We start from the raw sequence: 18,241 nt of genomic DNA on the forward strand, positions 1-18,241 counted from the left end.
ACCATATCTTTGTAAGGAGGGAGGGGTCGTTAGACAGTCACTTACAGGAAAAAGTATTTTTGAGCCAATCACGTTGACACGGCAGGATTGAGCCTCTCACTTTTAACATAATTTTCTTCCGGCCATAGTCCATCGGTAGTTCCACCTTAAAATGCGAAGAAGAGAGAGAGAGAGAGACGATAAACGAATAATGATTATATGCTTGCAGAGAAAAGCAGCACATTGACTACAGCGTATTTTTTTTGAAAATGTACTTGAAGCGTTTCCTCGTTGCCACGGCTATTGGCTTCATGTGGTATTTCTCAGATTACGGAGAAGTTACTCTCCAGTTAGGCGTGTTTATCTGCGTTCTTTTGTCTTTTAAGCTCTTCAAAAGGTCTGTTGAATGTAGTACACAGACAGATGACTTGGCTGAAAATTCACCAAATCAGGTAAACTTTACTTTGTTGATTTATCTGAGCGTCTTGTCACAGCCCGCTCCGTAGACAAACGCTTGTGATGTGATGATTTTGTTGTCTATGGTTTTCCTGCAAGGACGAGAAACGCAATATGTAGCCCATTTAGGATAAGTTAGCTACACAGCGCAACAAATGGAAAAGCGCTGGGAAACCAGGGAAAATGATCATGACATTGCTTTCAATGCATTTTAATTTTAAGGAGACCTTAACCGCTGTTAATTATTGGCAATAGAATTGAATTACTGTGGGCCACAAATAATATTCACGAAAAGTAAGATGTTAGTATTCTCTTTGTGATTTTTGTGAAGGAGGGAATGTTTTGGACAAAACCAAGACTACACTTTCTTCAAGAATGTGGGTTGCCTGTATTTTCATTTTCTGTGACAACATGGTTGAGTTATGACATACCCCTATACCCAGACAATAATACGATTACTGTCGCAACTCCTTTGGTGGTTCTCAGCAAGGTGACATTGATGCCATAGCCAAGCCTGTGAATGTCAACTCCGCACTAAAAAACGCTTAGCTGGTATTATTGGACCGAATAAACTAAATAAAACTTTGGCTAAAAGAATCCATTATTGTCAGAAAACATGAAATGCATCCTATATTCTCCAGGAAATAAATGAGGAGAAAATATGCAGTTCTGATGGGAGCAGTATGATCAGTACTAAGGAGGAATCATCACATGGGTTACAATATGTAAATGTTAAGAGATCTCTTCAAAAAGGTGAGAGTTTGTGACCACGCCCTATTAGAAGCTTTTAAACAGCTGTCAGCCCACTGAGTGGTGAGCAATATGTCTTTCTCACCCTAAAAAGGAATGCTTTTTTTGACAACGCTGTTTACAACCTGCCTTGGCAAGATATTTCAAACTCTCGACTTGGATAGATAGTGCGATATTGTGTTTTGCATGCGGATGTACAAAATATTGTAATACTCCTTGCTGTGCTGTTTCTTCCAGTGTTTGAGTGTGCATATGAGCAGACATTCGTTCCTTGGTACAATGTACCTGAGGCCATCACCAGCCAGCCACTGCATGGAGCTCTCAAGACTGAGTTTGACCTATTTGTTGATCGGCTCATCAGTAGGGCACGAGGGTTTGATCTTTGTGCTGCAAGTGTGGGGTGCATTCGCATCCTCAGCCAACACCTGCATAATGCAAAGCAGTCTAAAGAGTGAGTTGGTTTTAGAGGGAAGTTGTACAGGAAACTGTGACAATGAAGCCTTTTAATCTGTTCCCTAAGCATAGTTTCAATGCCAACTGAGATGATGTGCTTCATAAATGTTCAAGCCATGTTGTGGAAAAGATTAAGTATTAACAGTTTTGTTGTGACCGTTAACTATGCTGTTTGGGACTTTAGACCTATTAGCACCATGAACCTGGATAAAGTGGAGACTTTTCAGTTTGTGTAGTTTGTGACATCTGTTGACTCATTTTCAAAATGCTCTGCAACTGCATTTGTTATCTCTCACTTTGGTTCCTGTTTTGTGTCTGTTGGTCTCAGAGCCCCTCTGTTCAGCTCCCGAGCAGAGGAGATGAGAGTCCTCCGGGTGTTTTCTGAAGCCCTTGTGCGGAACCTCCTCCCGGAGACCCTGTGGGACCTTGAACTCTACCGCTGTATTTTAAATGAAGTAGTTGCTGTAAAAGGTATAAACCCTTTCTTGATGTTTCCGCTAGCATGACAGGACAGGGTCATTAAGAGGAGGTGATCATTTACACCATCTTCACTTACAGTGCAGTGCTGCTCCCATGGCAATTCAGTTTGAGTAAAAACCTCTGCCTCTCCACGCCTTTCTGTTGAGACTAAAATTGAATACATACCTCCTGCGCATGCCTTGGCTTGTGCACTAACTAGAATGGACTTTAGCATGATGAAACCCCTTTCGGTCGTCCTAGTGTCATACTGACTACATTTTGCCCTGTATTCAGTAGTGACAACAACCTATTCCTGAACTATATCAACAACAACAAACAGTTGACTTCAGTCACTGTACACGTGTCACATGTGGGCCAGCAAGATTGCACCATAGTCAAGTACAAATATAACTTTGAATAAGAGCCTGCCTGAGAGAACTTTGTTTGAATCTTAAGTTTGACTTCTCTCGCCCTTCACCACATTGTCCACCACACCACTCTGTATCAAAGATTAGTTCCTTTTTTCGACTGATCTATTGCCTTACATGGGTTAGATCACTTCATACTAGTGTAGCTATCCAAATATTAACGTGCTCATGCATCATGCATAATTGATGATTAAAATGATTGCCGAGCTGTTGCATTTTCAGTAACATTTACCTTGTTTATGAAGCCCTGTGTGACATGAAATATCTGCCCAACCATTTGGTAGTGTGCCGTGTGTTATTAAAGCAACCCTATGCAAAAATGCACCACTTTTTGAGGTATTCTTTTATGGGACAACTAGTAATGGTATCATCTACAAGTTCATTTTGATGGTATGGCCATGTGAAGGACATATAAACAAATGTCTTTTCTACCAGCCATCCACAATATGCATTATACAGGCCTGTGTTCTGGGTAGAAACACCCTGTGGAAATGAAGCAAAACATATCACAGCAGCACATTGCTGACACCATTAAGCATGTTTAGCAGGCTTCTAGCAGTCTCAATGGTTCCGCGTGTCTCTTGTGTTACAAGCCTGGCTCAAAGCAAGCAACAGAGAAGGGAAAGGCCATACGCGGATAGCTATATATATATATATATATATATATATATATATATATATATATATTAAATGAATAGACTTTAACAGAATCGGTTAAGTGACACCTCCCTCCTTAAAACAGAGGCCTCTCAAAGAGAGACTCTGGAAAATGACGCACCCCTTCCCCAGCACCCAAACCTAAGACAAACATCTCACATGTCTTACATACATATCACACATATATATATATATATATATATAATTTTTTTTTTTTTTTTCTATATGAATAAATAGCAGTTGTTAAAAAGTACTCAACTTTGGTCTAGGGGTTCTGCCATGATGTTGTCCACACCCTGAATGTGCCGGATCAGTAGGCTATATGGTTGTAAAAATAACGCCCAGCGCATAAGGCGCTGACTTGGGCTCTTTAGAGAATATCGTTAGTGGGTTATGATCAGAATAAATGGTAACCGGAACAGCGCCCCCACTTAAATAAACATCGAAGTGTTGTAATCCCCAGATTAAAGATAGTGTTTCCTTCTCGATGGTCGAATAATTTAACTGGTGGCGGTTAAACTTTTTGGAGAAGAAACACACTGGCTAGTCTATTCCCTGTTCATCCCCTGCAAGAGTACGGCCCCAGCACCCACGTGGCTAGCGTTGACCTGCATCTGGAATGACTGGTCCATGCGGGGAGCCATTAAAACAGAAACAGATGTTAACAACAACTTCACATTATCAAATGCGGCTTGACAAGTCACAGTCCAATCAAATTTAACACGGCCCTTCAAAAGGTCGGTCAATGGGGCAACAACAGTGGAAAAGTTAGCACAAAAGCTACGATAATACACCACCATACCTAAAAAGCGTCGGAGCTCAGGTTTGGTAGCTGGAACAGGGAAATTATTGATAGCCACCACCTTAGCGTGCACAGGCCTCACCTGGCCTTGCCCCACCACCTTCCCTAGATAAACAATTGTCGCCTGGGCAAACTCTCACTTAGCGAGATTTACAGTGAGACGAGCTTCAACTAGCCGTGTAAAGAGAGCCTGGATACGCTCCAGATGTTCAGACCACCCGTCACTATACACGACCACGTCGTCCAAATAAACAGCACAGCCCTGTAAACCAGAGACTACGAGGTTCATTAGTTGCTGAAATGTGGCGGGCGCATTGCGTAATCCAAAGCTCATCACAGAATATGAGTACAGACCAGACGGTGTTATAAAGGCTAACAAACTTACTTACGAACCTGGCTGATCCTACCCGGTCAACACAGTCTTCAACCCTAGGGAGCGGAAAAGAATCTGGCTTTGTGATGTTATTTAGTTTCCGATAATCAGTACAGAATCTATACGTCCCGTCAGGTTTACTAACTAGAATGCAAGGTGAAGCCCAACTGGAATAAGAGGGTTCTGCCAAACCATTATCCAAGAGATACTTCACCTCTGCCTCTAGGTGCTGCTGTTTCTCTGGTGACACCCGATAGAACCTCTGCCTTATCAGCGCAGCGTCACCCACATCAATATCGTGCTCGATCAGATGAGTGCACGACGGTGTATCTGGAAACAAGGCAGGAAAGTTAGAAATCAAAGACACAACCTCTGATGCCCTCTCCTTGGACAAATGCCCAAGTAGCGTGTCTAAGTTAGACAACTTCTCTTTGAGTTCCTCAATCGAGGCTGGAGCACACAGTCGTCTGGGCTAACCACATCCTCATCACCACACGCTGCCACCATGTGGGGAGAGAAGCTAGACATCCCAGCAACTGCAGCCAAAGCAACTGACTTAGCCTGGTCACCAGTCTCTGCTGCCCCAGAAACTGGAGACCTGCTGTAGTGGTTTCAAAAGATTAATGTGACAGAGTTGCGTATTACGCCTACAGTCAGGGGTTGAAACTAAATAGTTCAGGTCTGACACCTGCCGAACAACCGTGTAGGGACCTGTGTATTTAGCAAGGAAGGGGGAACCGGCTATCGGCAACAATGTCAGAACCTGATCTCCAGGACTGCACACTCTCGGCTCAGCCTGGCGGTCATACCAACTCTTCATTTTCTTTTGAGCCTTGGTCAGATTTTCTGCGGCCATCTCACAAGCTAAGAACAATTTCCGGCGGAAACCATTCACATACTCCAACAAGTTAGTGGGACTCTCAGGACACTTCAGCTTATCCTGCAGGACAGCTAAAGGCCCACAAACTCTATGGCCGAACACCAAATCATTAGGTTAAAAACATGTACTTTCCTGTGTTACCTCACGTGCTGCAAGCAACAACCATGGAAGCCCTTCCTCCCAGTCTTTGCTGAGCTGAACACAGTAACCCCTAAGCAATGACTTGAGCGTCTGGTGAAAACACTCCAGAGCGCCTTGGCTCTGTGCGTAATACGCGCTACTAAGCTGATGTTTAACATGCAGCTGCTCAAGCACTTCTGAATACATACGTGATGTAAAATTAGAGCCTCTGTCACTCTGAATAGTCTGAGGGATGCCGAAGATGGAGATAAACTGAGAGAGAGCCTTCACCACAGACTTGGTAGAGATTGTACGTAACGCATAGGCAGCGGGGTAACGGGTAGCCTGACACATTAGTCAACATGTAAACACACCCGGACTTAGAGAGAGGCAATGGTCCAACGCAATCAATTAGCAAATGCTCAAATGGGTTACCTAAAGCTGGAATAGGGTAAAGCAGAGCTGGCTTGATCACCTGATTAGGCTTTCCAGTTAACTGACACGTATGACAGGTCTTAATGAAGCATGCCACATCCTTCTTTAGGCAAGGCCAATAGAAGTACTTCATAAGTCTGTCATACGTCGCACACCCAAATAGCCCGCTATATCACCATGAGCTGTCCGTAGCACCAGTCTCTAAACTTCATAGGCACTACTATCTGGAAAACAGGATCCCCAAACACATCATTAGTCTGAGGCATCTACTTACGGACCAACAGCCCATCCTGAACAAAATAACCCCTCGCTGCACTATGTAGCTCCTCAACAGCTAAAACCCTAGCAAACAGTTCACTCAAGGTTGAGTCCTCTTTCTGAGCTGCAACAAAATCACTAAGGGACAGAGAAGATGGCAAATCTGGCAACACAATAGGCTGCGAATCAGGCTTACGATTTTTCTCTAAAACCTCAGTTCCAGAGGCACGGTTCATGGCACGTGTTACCTGCTCCCTTCTTCCAATTACGAAATCGCAGTCTATATGCTTCTGGAACTAACTCATATACTTTAAGCACAGCATCTTTCACACTTTTATAAATCTTCCTTTCAGGTACCGACAAAGCAATAAACGCCTCCTGCGCTTTTCTAACCAGAACACTCTGGAGTAACAACGTTCGTTCAGAATCGGTCCAACCACGATCATCTGCCACACTTTCAAACAGTGAAAAGAACACATCCGGATCTTTCTCATTAAACCTTGGTAGCAATCTGGCCATATTAGATATATCAGGGGTGCGCACTGGCCCAGTCGGAACATCGCCACCGGTATCACCTCTAATCCTGCCTTCTGCAATTAACCTCAGTCGTTCTAAAGCAATTTCTCTATCACTTTTGATTTTCTATCAAACTTTTAAAAGAGCACGTTTATCAATATAAAAAAACGTCTCCTTGTCTCCCGCACCGACGTAACCCAACACAACTTCCAAACCTAATTAAACGGATTCGCGTGTGTCTTACCCAATATTTTCTAATGCGTGAAATGCCCAATCAAACTTGAACTGTATCCGGATCTCCGCAGGATCCGAACACAGCCAACAAATTAGACACAGCCAACAAATTAGACACGTTATTCAAAACGGCCTACAATACCTCGTGCGTTTAACAACAAACATTACCCCATTGAGAAATGCAAAAAACGCATATTTACCAATCGATGGATCAAAATCCCGGACAAGCCCCCCAAATCTGTTACAAGCCTGGCTCAAAGCAAGCAACAGAGAAGGGAAAGGCCACACACGGATAGCTATATATATATATATATATATATATATATATATATATATATATATAAATAATTAGATTTATTAAATGAATAGACTTTAACAGAATGGGTTAAGTAAAGTCAGTAATGGAGTTGGATTTGGAAAATAAAAGTGTAAGCGGTCAGTGTAATGCGGTGTAGTGAATAAGCAAAACAAAATCCTAAACGGTGCGGGAGAGACGGAGCGGCGGCGGTCGACAACCCGGTCTCGTCTGAAGTGCTTTTAAAGGCCCAGACCAGGAAGCAATTAGTGCGACTCCATACACCTGCGCCCAGCTCACCTGTAGGAGACTGTACTGACACTGGTCCATTCAGTTGACATTCACCATCCCAACCACATCCTCTTCAAGTGGCTACCATCTGGTAGACGACTAGCCTACATCTCAGCCAGAGCCGAAAGACTGAGGAAGAGCTTCTTTCTGCGGGCAGTACGTTTGGTCTAGGGGCAGGCCATTGCACATCAGGACTGGCATACATTGCACCTGCACCTGCACTTTTTAGATAATCTTTTTAATTTCAGTAGGCTACAGTTTGTTTTATGTTTCATGTTTTTATTTATTATATTGTCTTTTGATTCTGTCTTCCAGCACGGTTGGAGATGTTACACTTTACATTTCACTGCTGTTGTACATGTACAACAAACCTGCTTTGAGTGCACTGACTGGAGTGTGTTACAGAATGGAGAGGACTTAGAGGAGGTCACACAGTGCACGACTGACTACCTGAACTTCTGTATGGACATTGTTGTTCCCACCAGAACTGTACGCTGCTTTCCCAATAACAAGCCTTGGATAACCAGCAATGTCAAGACCCTTCTTAATAGGAAAAAGATGGCGTACAGAGAGGGGGACATGGCAGAGCTGAGGCGCGTGCAAGGGGAACTTAAAGTCAAGCTGAAGGAGGCTAAGGAGGACTGCAGAAGGAAGGTGGAACAGAAGTTGCAGGAGAACAACATGAAGGAGGCATGGGACGGCATGAAGACTATCACTGGCCTGAAGAAGAGCAGCAGCTCTGTGGAGGGGGACCTGGACAGGGCGAACCAGTTGAACCACTTCTACAACAGGTTTGACTGCCCTGCTCCAGCTCCAATGGGAGTGGTCTGTCCACCACCCCCGGCTGACTCAGGCACTGCTCTTGTTTGCGTGCCTGCCGTACCCCCACCTCCCAGCCTCCCAGTCTCTCCAGCTCTGCATCCCGGTGACACCCAACGACCTAAGCCACCATCACCTCACGCCCTGCCCCCGCCTGACGCCTCCTTGCCTGTGCCTGTTGAGGCGTCCACGACTCTGGCAGCCTTGACAGGGACATCAAGGAGGTGGCCAGCCCCCACCACCACACCCCCTCAATACCAGTGCAATACCAATACCAGACCTGTCGCTCTAACATCACATGTGATGAAGACAATGGAGTGATTGGTCTTAGGTATGCTCAGACCCCAGGTCCGCCATGCACTAGACCCGTTACAGTTTGCATACCAGGAGAAAGTGGGCGTGGACGATGCCATCACTTATCTTCTACACAGGACACATTCTCACCTAGACAAGGGGAAAAGTGCTGTGAGAATCATTTTCTTTGATTTCTCAAGTGCTTTTAACACCATCCAACCCCTCAGACTGGGAGACAAGCTCTTGCAGATGGGTGTGGACGCTCACCTGGTAACCTGGATTACAGATTACCTGACTGAGCGACCACAGTTCGTCAGACTGAAGAACTGTGTCTCTGACACTGTGATCAGCAGCACCGGAGCGCCACAGGGAACTGTGCTCTCTCCAGTCCTGTTCACCCTGTACACATCTGACTTCTGCTACAACACTGAGTCATGCCACATGCAGAAGTTTTCTGACGATACTGCAATTGAGGGGTGTATCAGGAACGGGCAGGAGGAGGAGTACAGGAGCCTGGTGGAGGACTTTGTGCAATGGTGCAAACTCAATCATCTCCAACTCAACACTTCACAGACCAAAGAGATGGTGGTGTATTTCCGCAGGTCTAAGCCCACTCTGCTACCAGTCTCCATTGATGGGGTCAATGTCGAGGTGGTAAGCATCTACAAGCACCTACAAGTACCTGGGTCTCCACTTGGACAATAAACTGGATTGAGACTGAGGAAGTCATTCGTCCCCAGGGCCATTGAACTGTTCAATGCTTCACTTAAGGGAAGAGGAGAAATAGACTTCTCCGCATAGTCTGTCTGCCTCTTCACCCCCTCCATGTCTTGAACTGTCTATCCACTAGCCACTTTTTACCACTGTCTTCTGCCTCACTGTTTGCGTGCTATATTAGCACATATGCACAACCCCTCCCTCCATGCCACAGCCAAACTGTGACCACACTTATACCTTCCTTAATATATAAATATAAATATATATATATATATAGACTTTATTCTTGCACTGTTTGACTTACTCATTTGCACCATCACCATGACACTCATTCACACAGAGCACCTTACCTTAACTTACCTTATGCACAGAGAATCACAGGCTCAGTCCCTGCCTCAGTCATTGCAAGCGCATCTTGTTTGATTAATCACAACTATGTGGATACTGTTTTTTTTTTTTTTAGAATAGTGTTATTTAGCGTTGTTCACGCCAAATAAAGTCAGCAAAATATACCCTCCAGTGTGCAATGTATACTACTCTTTTGTATTTTAGTATATTTAGTATTTAGTATAAATTTATCTTCTACTGTCCTTATTGCTTAGTTGTGTTTTTTTATATTATATACTTTTAATTACTTTCTGCTGTTAGTGAATGTGTGTGTGTGTGTTGTCTGTATGCTACTGTGACCTTGAATTTCCCCTGGGGATCAATAAAGTATCTATCTATTTATCTATGCATGTGATGAATAAAGCTTGAATTTGGGTAGTGTTTACAAGGTTTTGTGTTTTTAGGAGCTCACTAGTATCATACCATCATATCATCTCCTTAATAGTAGTACTAGTAGTAGTCTCCATAGTACTCATGTTTGAGTCATGCTTTTGTGATTAATGCTGACTGAAGATCTGGTTGAATATATTTTTTATCATTGAAATATTGTTTGTGTCTGTGTTCACTGTTGTTCAGTGTTAGACCTTCTAGTGACTTGGCTCTCGGATCCAGACAATCTTAACCAGCTGATAGTGAGCCAGCTGGATGGAGTGGCTGTCGGCCGATCTGTGGAGGACCTGCGTGCGTCCGAGAGAGAGAACGGTGCCTCCTCATCCGAGTCTGAAGACGCTGGAGCGTAAGTAGCTTCACATGCTTATTAGCACAGAGTAGCTAAAGGAAACCCTTAAAAGCAATTTTGTGTTTTGAGAAGGAGCCACATGTTTGATTAAAGAAATGTATATTGCAGCTCAGCAGATGATGCAGAGGATATCTCCAGAAAGAGAAATAAACGTATGTTCAACTGATTGTGTCACCAAGCCTCTTTATATTTATATATATATATATATATATATATATATATATATATATATATATATATATTTGAATTTCCCCTGGGGATCAATAAAGTCTATCTATCTATCTATCTATCTATCTATCTATCTATAGTGTCATCAGTGCAGTTGCTAAAGAATACATCTGTATATGGTATATGTATGAATTGACAAATCTACTTGATATGTTTGTGCTCCATAAAGCTGGTAAGAAATTAAAAGAAGGATGGTCAAAATTTCTTGAAAAAATGAAGTCCAAGAAGGCCAAGAAGAAGGAGCAGGAGCTGATCTACAAGGCCCTAGAGCGCCAGAGTTCAGCTTCCCCTGAGGATTACTGTAATGCTGTCAGCAACAATGAGGGCTCTGTCAGGAGTGAAACAGACTCTGAAAGTGTAAGAGGACAGGATGTTTGTTCTGTTTTTGTTTAATATTAAGATTCAAATGCAATTAATGAATTGTCTTTTCCCTCATGTCAGGAGATCAGTGACTTCGAGACCTACCTTACAAGTGTCCAGGAGGACATGATGGAGTTTAAGTTGTCTTATGAGATGTGGAGAGTGGGTAACTGGAATGTCACAGTGAAGAATGTAAGTTAGGCCTAAATCAAGTGAATTCCGTTGCTCCTCCCAAGTTTGACCATCTTGATTGACACTTCTCTGTTATCTTTCAGGTTCAGCGAGAGAGTGAGGAGTTATGTTTCACAGTTCATCTGGAAGAACGAGACAACCCTGAAAATCTGCACTGGGATGTGATGAAGACGCAAACAGACCTCCTCTTCTTCCATAGCCGATGGCAGGTGAGGGCAAATTAAATTCTAGGGGTTACAGTTTGCACAGACTACTTATGTATAAATGAAATGCGAAACTTCCACCTGACCTCCAATACTGGCCAAAGGTAACACTGTGCTGTTGAATGCTCGGTCACTTACAGGACATGTCAGGTCTGCCATCGGTTTCTGCCATAGTTGATGACAAAGGGAGGGATCTGGATGAAGCATTTCAAGAAGAAACTAAGACCACTTTGCAGACTTTTCTTCAGGTACACATTATTTAAAATGACAATTATAATATTCTTTATAATAGGCATGGGACATTACAAAAAAGGATACATTATTGTAACAAAGTGTACACTGGAAAACAGGAACTGGTTTCAGATTCCCAGTTTGGCCACAGTCAGCCAGTGTTTCAATTCCTGTGTCCACTGGACAAGTTGCTGAGCGAGGAGCAACCTTGTGGCGGAGTGTGGGGTCTCGTCAGTGGCATCGCCTACTTCCTGACTCCTTCATACGAGGAAGAGGAGGTGAGCTTTGATTTGACTGTCATATTCATGTGAATACAAGGTTGCATATTTAGCGATGTAAAGAAGACACATTGAACTGTATTAGGCTTACAACAGATCCAGTCATGCTGTGTGACTGCAAACTATAATGCTGATAACATCAGAGACAGTTGCATGCATCAGATACATGCAGTTGTCAAAATCAATGCAGACAGCATCATCTACTGGTCATTGTGGAAACTGCATTCGCTCCTTTTGACTCGTCATTTTTTTTTCAGAATACAATTTTGATAGAAATGACACCTAACACTTTCTGTCATTTGTAATTGGGTGATGTATGTCAATATGACCGTGATGCATGACTGTGTTACTCTCAGCACTTTAGCCCGGTTGCAGAGGCGAACACAGAGGACGTGAAGACTACAGTCATAATGAATAAGCTAGAGGTTGTGAAAAATGAAGTGGAACATACTGAAGGAGACACTAAAGAACCTCATCACACCAGCCTCAAGAGTATGTGTCCTACCAATGCCAGTAACACTGACCAGATTGAAGAGATTGAACCTACACGAGCCGATGACGGCACATCTGAAGGGTTAGAGGATGACTGTGATCAACCCGGAGCCATAATCAGCGGGCTCTCCAGTATCACGGAAAGTTTTGATGAATTTCTGGCCAAAGCTAAATCTGTGATTCCCAAAGTGCATCATACAATAATCAATCAAAATTCAGACTCTTTGGTGTTAAATGATTCTTGGTCTCATCTGGGGAACAAAACAAGTAAAAGGGACAACATTTTACACAAAATGTCTGCTGGGAGGCACAAGAGCAAAGAAAAAGACCAAGGCTGCATAGCAAAAGAGGACTCGCATACTCAGAGCCATTTGGAGAAAAACACTAACCAGTCTTGGGAACATCTGGAAGCTACTAAAGCCATATTTGATTTGCTGAAAGAAATATCTGGTCTGTCCTTGTTCTTCATAGTATTACTGCATGATGAAAAATATAAGCATTTATGTAACTGCCCACATAAACGTGACAAACTGAATTGTTTTTTTTTTTTGTTTCTAGGTAATTCATTTATCCTCAACATATTTGATGCTATTTTAAAACCAGTTATGCCTTTGGTGAAGAAGTATGTGTAAACCATTTAATCTTCATATTATTTTGTATTATGTTTTTACAGACTCGATAGGTAGCAGGTTTATTGACACAGTGTTTTGTGTCCTTGTATGTGCCTCTCAGGAAAGTGAATAGCTTCTTGGATAGAATGAATCCTACAGAAGCACAGGTGGCATCCTGCATTGACACTGCTCGGGAAAAGCAGTGGCCCGAGGGTCCTCAAACCTCAATGGACTCAAGACCTCAAAGGACTCAGGAGGAGAAGAGTGGCACGAGAGAACGAGCTCAACAACTCATCAATACCAAATGTATGGGGGTGCTTTTTTTTTTTTAAATACAGCCTTACTGCTGTAACATTAGCAAAGGGTATGTCTGAAGCAATACTTGCTGTGCTTTCAGATTCAAAGTATCTTATACTCAAGAAGACTGATGTGGAAACAGTGTTTAAGATCTTCCAAGAGGCTGAGGAGAACAGGAAATTGGCCTATGTGAGTATGTTATCACCTGGGAAGCTCTGTCATTGTCTTTGATTACATATTGGATTACATATTGTTATTGATTGAAATGTCGATGTTGACTGAAATGTCTTCATTTTTTCAACTGAATAGATGCTGCTATCATTCCTGTTGCATGAATTCTTGCCCGGAGAACCTGCTCTTAATGTGATAGCTCAACTATATGTGAAAGACGTCATTTGACTTCAAATAGAATCAGTTTTTTTAGCTGTTTATTTATTATAAAATAATTAGTATACATTTTATCATTCCATAGTACTGGTCATGTAATATTTTAACATAAATATATTTTGAATAAATCCTCTCTTTTTATGAATGCATTTGAACTGTGAAGTTCAAAATGAATTGATACTTCATGGAATACTGTGATGACATTTTTAATTCATTTCCCAATCTCTGGCTGCCCCGCAGAATTTTGTTTTGATGTTTCTGAAGTTTTTTGCTATGCACCACTTAAATCACTTTATTATTTGGTTGTTGAAATGTCTTGATTGCTGAAATTTACTACACTTTTTTTTTTTAAACTGAACTTTTTTGACATTCATGTGACTTCAGGGAGCACAATGGGACTGTATGCAAACCTCACTTAAACTTGTTGTACAGTGTATGACAAATAAGTTAAGTAGCCTATATTTCTGAAGAAGCAAGCTTTTCATGTCTTCTGAAAAGGAACTCCACAAATGCTCCACAAGTCATGAACCAGGCCTACTAAAACTGAAAGCCATTTAAGAATAAGAAAGATTGTTGGCCTAATTGAAGGGTTAGGTTTATTTTAAAATGTGTTATGTGTTTATTTTAAAATGTGTGTGGGAGATTCATGAGTGTATCCAGAAAGCTAATGTTTCTGCAAATTTCAATAAATGTGTTTCACCTGTAAGTTACAGTGTACTGTCCATTATTTTAATATTGCTTAAGGCCTAGCCTACATATTATAGCTGTATTTATTTTATTATGTAGACAACTATGCTACATGTAGAATAGCCTAGATTATTCTTAGGTGTAAATAGTGAAGGTACTGTTTAATTAGCTGTAGATCTACCTAGATACTATCCCAATTTTATGCACAGATTGCTACACATATGACGTATTGCAAGAATGAAACGTGCTTAGCCTACTTGTCAAACTTGGAAGGTATGTCGTCAAACATACGTAGGCATTAAAATGTTTCACGAAGTCCTGGTCAAAATGTAACATTATCTGATTTCAAGTGAAAACCGAAACATGTCAGTATTGTGTTCTGTATTGTTGACCACTGTGTTTTAGTTGGAACAGAAAACAATAACAACCTTTCGATTATTCGTATCCCCCCCCGGTATTTTCAGCAGTGGTACTTCCGTTCCCTTGAGAGCCTGGCTTAGCCTAGCTGTGTGAAACAGGCAAGAATATCAAGGCTACATGCTAACTGGCTAGCCAGATTGATCATAAAAAGTAGGATAGACAAATATAACAAAATATTGCAGACCGTAGTCAAATTTTGACGTCGATGTTATAAGCTCTGTATTAGTCATTTAGAAAAAAAATGTCAACTCCAGCAAGACGACGTTTAATGAGAGATTTTAAACGGTAAGCGACATGGAAAAAATATATGGCCTTTGCTTGTTTATTGCTAGCCGGCTACATGAGAAATAGATATTAGCGTTGACTTGAGAGCTGGTTTACTAGTGATATAACGTAAAATAGATAACGTTGACCAATGTCTAAATAACATTAAATTTCCTTTGCCAATCTCGGTGGTTGTTTGCTTTGTCCAAAGTCACAATTATAACTTGGGAGTAAATCTAATGTTAACATCTCTTGGCTTTAGCCTTTAGTGCTTTTCGTATTTAATTTAATTGTTGCATTGGACTTATGTTTAAAGACTTCAAGAGGATCCTCCAGCAGGAGTAAGTGGAGCCCCGTCAGAAAATAATATCATGGTCTGGAATGCAGTCATTTTTGGGTAAGGGGTGGCTAGGAGAGCTGTCAAGGCTTCCTAGCTCGTAGGGCACACTGCTTGTCTGAATCTGAGACGTAGCCTAACTTAAGTCAGTCATCGTACCAACATAGCCAGCTTGAGTTGTGTTGCTTAGTTTTGTCTTGCTATTTCATGTGGGTCAAGTTAATTTGTACTTCGCTGCATAGTCTATGTTGTCAAGACTTGCTTGATAGGAGTACGAGATTCAACAACATGAATAAGTTTGTCCTTCTTTCAACAGGCCAGAAGGGACACCTTTTGAGGATGGTAAGTTTAATAGCTAAGATAACCATACATTCGTTTTCTTTTTTTTATTACCTTGACCACACCCACCACTCATCTGTTGCTCAGGTGGACCAGTCTGTAGCCATTTGGTAGATCATTCTAGATGATCATAAATAAAGTGTAGTGTACATGTATTATTGTTTGGCTCCTGTCCTGTACTCTACTCCTGTAAAACAGCACAAATAGGTAGATGGAACAAGTTTAGATGAAAATTTCTTCTTGAAAGTGGGTGGGGCATGATCTTAACAGGAATAGGACAACTGCATTGCTTAGTAACCATTAACCTAATATGGTTGTGCTGAGAGATTACAGTCGGTGATGTAGTTAGATGTGTAACTCTGAATAGGAAAACTCCTGACTATTTGGGCTAAAACCCAATCTGCTCATGTCGTAATGGCAGTCAACCAAGTGATTATGTACTACCTTACACACAGTCCCACTGAAGCTGTTTAGTATGCTTAAGTGTTATTGCAAATGGCCCTTAAGAATTGTGCTACTGTTAAGGTAAGAGATTGAAAACAACGATGGGGACTTGTATAGCTGTTTAGATAGCTTCTCTTACGTAGGTGTTCTAAAGAATAGAGCACATGGCACACTTGGCAGGGCAAAGCAGTATAAAATTCTTTACCCAATCCTGGCACTATGGTACTATGATGCCTCATCCAGACATGTCTCTCAAGCATGAATACAGCCAAATAACTGCAAATATCAAGTCGGCATATCAAATCACACAGGAACAAAGTGTAACTTAACACAGGGTCAGAAAATGCCTTATTATTGAATTGACCTTTAATTATATGAAATTTCAATGTTTTGTTTTATTTCTTTATAGGAACTTTCAAGCTCACAATAGAATTTACAGAAGAATACCCAAACAAACCCCCCACAGTTCGTTTTGTCTCCAAAATGTTTCATCCAAATGGTAGGTATTGCTTTTTTTTCTTTGTTCATACAGTGTAACTCTATAGGCAAGATGTACAGAGATACACATGATGGTGTTCATTACATGATCATGACGGTCTGTTGTGTTTTGTGTTTAGTATATGCAGACGGTAGTATATGTTTGGACATTCTTCAAAATCGCTGGAGTCCCACCTATGATGTATCTTCAATCCTAACCTCTATACAGGTACTGATATTCTAATAAATGCCACAAGGTTTCAAAAATGTTTAGCTTAATTCAGCATGAGAATGCTATACTCTTGAAATACTATATATACTGATGTGTGTAACTTTTTTACTTTTTTCATGCTTAAGTCACTACTGGATGAACCAAACCCTAACAGTCCAGCTAACAGCCAGGCAGCTCAACTGTACCAGGAGAACAAGCGAGAATATGAGAAGCGTGTGTCAGCCATTGTAGAACAGAGCTGGCGAGACTGTTGACCCCTCTGACTTCACCAAGTATGAACAGTACCCAGCCTCCATACATCAGTCTCGCGCAAGACTAAAATAAATACACATCATGTTTTGAATCTTCCTACTCTTACTCGGTAGAATTGTCTGTTCCTTAGCTGTTTGCAAGGTTAGAGTGCTGTTGTGTTGTGATCTCCCTCATGCAGGACCCTCTCCCCCAAAAGGCACATTTATACTAAATTATATGTACCATGTTGTGCCTGGGTTATTTGCAACATGTTTTTTTTTTTACCGCCACCCCTTAAATTGGACATGTTCTTTTCTGCCATATTTTACTTGGAGTTTGCCCCCTTAGGTGCAAGTTGAGTGCTCTTTGATTGTTAACGAGAGTTGGTTGCATTGCAGTTTGGTGTAAGGAGTTATATTTTGATCTGGTGTTCTTATGCCCAAATTCAGTGAATTAAGTCTCACATAAACTTCATGTTTTATTTACCCCTTCTCACTGATTTTTACCTAAGCTAAATTATGTGTTTTGTTTAAAGAAACTAAATTTAGTTCAGGCAGACAGGTCAGTGCCTGATCTAAGTTTTATTTGACATCCCTAGTACAATTACGACTGGTGGTGTAAACATACATTTGTAATGTCAGAAAAGGTATGGCTGTCTTACATTGTGATGTGCATTCTGATTAAGAGTATCCACCAAGATGGGAGTATCAAAAAAAAAAAAATAGTATCCACCAAGGCATATCTTCAACTTCCTGTTAGAAAGGAGCTCTTGTTTTATCAGTTTGTTTTGGATTCAGTTTTTAAAGGGGAAACTGTTCTGAAGCACATAAATTGTGTCACTAATCTTGGACTCAGAATGTATCGACAAGGCACTGTTGAAGATGTATACTCACTGTCAATACACTGTCCCCTACCCTGTTGCTACCTGGTTTGCATGGTTTACTTGCGCACCTTTCTGGTTTGATTTCAAGTGCCGTTTACTTCTCAATCCCACAAGGAGTTTCTAATCCAACAGCCTGGGCATGACGCTCTTGTGTGCTTGTCCTCTAATGCAGCGTCTGATTCCAATCATCTGGATGAACATTTTTTCTAATGCACATCAAATTTCAGAGTGTCAAATTTGCACTAGTAACCCATGTAAGAAACTGTACATTTTCTCACTTCTTGTAAATAAACAGTAAAATCAAAG

At 41.5% G+C, this 18,241-nt stretch overlaps 2 protein-coding genes across 3 annotated transcripts; both read left to right on the forward strand.

Moving 5' to 3' along the window:
* Nucleotides 1-83: 83 nt before the first annotated feature.
* On the forward strand, nucleotides 84-14,327 carry si:rp71-46j2.7. Of its 2 annotated transcripts, XM_042074820.1 has the most exons (16): nucleotides 86-431; nucleotides 1,077-1,188; nucleotides 1,423-1,636; nucleotides 1,967-2,109; nucleotides 10,180-10,339; nucleotides 10,451-10,494; nucleotides 10,740-10,927; nucleotides 11,012-11,122; nucleotides 11,206-11,331; nucleotides 11,466-11,573; nucleotides 11,676-11,834; nucleotides 12,191-12,776; nucleotides 12,885-12,948; nucleotides 13,059-13,243; nucleotides 13,335-13,423; nucleotides 13,544-14,327. In XM_042074820.1, the coding sequence occupies exons 1-16, from the start codon at nucleotides 249-251 to the stop codon at nucleotides 13,631-13,633; spliced, it is 2,562 nt and encodes an 853-aa protein (XP_041930754.1). In that variant the 5' UTR covers nucleotides 86-248; the 3' UTR covers nucleotides 13,634-14,327. The 2 variants fall into 2 exon arrangements, with proteins under 2 accessions (XP_041930755.1, XP_041930754.1); XM_042074821.1 differs by lacking the exons at nucleotides 12,191-12,776; nucleotides 13,335-13,423; nucleotides 13,544-14,327 and having other exon boundaries at nucleotides 84-431; nucleotides 13,059-13,196.
* Nucleotides 14,328-14,790: 463 nt separating this feature from the next.
* On the forward strand, nucleotides 14,791-18,240 carry ube2a (ubiquitin-conjugating enzyme E2A (RAD6 homolog)). Its single transcript, XM_042074156.1, has 6 exons — nucleotides 14,791-15,013; nucleotides 15,309-15,389; nucleotides 15,646-15,671; nucleotides 16,522-16,611; nucleotides 16,730-16,818; nucleotides 16,947-18,240. The coding sequence occupies exons 1-6, from the start codon at nucleotides 14,970-14,972 to the stop codon at nucleotides 17,073-17,075; spliced, it is 459 nt and encodes a 152-aa protein (XP_041930090.1). The 5' UTR covers nucleotides 14,791-14,969; the 3' UTR covers nucleotides 17,076-18,240.
* The last annotated feature ends 1 nt before the right edge of the window (nucleotide 18,241 follows it).

The sequence above is a fragment of the Alosa sapidissima genome, chromosome 20 (genome assembly GCF_018492685.1).
Source record: "Alosa sapidissima isolate fAloSap1 chromosome 20, fAloSap1.pri, whole genome shotgun sequence".
Classification (NCBI taxonomy): Eukaryota; Metazoa; Chordata; class Actinopteri; order Clupeiformes; family Clupeidae; genus Alosa; species Alosa sapidissima.

Excerpts from the sequence above, each read along its gene's own strand:
- ube2a (XM_042074156.1), top strand. The coding sequence starts at position 14,970 with ATGTCAACTCCAGCAAGACGACGTTTAATGAGAGATTTTAAACG. Across the intron at positions 15,014-15,308 it reads TTAATGAGAGATTTTAAACG|ACTTCAAGAGGATCCTCCAG; the intron begins GTAAGCGACATG and ends TTATGTTTAAAG. Across the intron at positions 15,672-16,521 it reads AGGGACACCTTTTGAGGATG|GAACTTTCAAGCTCACAATA; the intron begins GTAAGTTTAATA and ends ATTTCTTTATAG.
- si:rp71-46j2.7 (XM_042074820.1), top strand. The coding sequence starts at position 249 with ATGTACTTGAAGCGTTTCCTCGTTGCCACGGCTATTGGCTTCATGTGG. Across the intron at positions 11,332-11,465 it reads TCTTCCATAGCCGATGGCAG|GACATGTCAGGTCTGCCATC; the intron begins GTGAGGGCAAAT and ends GGTCACTTACAG. Across the intron at positions 13,244-13,334 it reads ACAACTCATCAATACCAAAT|ATTCAAAGTATCTTATACTC; the intron begins GTATGGGGGTGC and ends CTGTGCTTTCAG.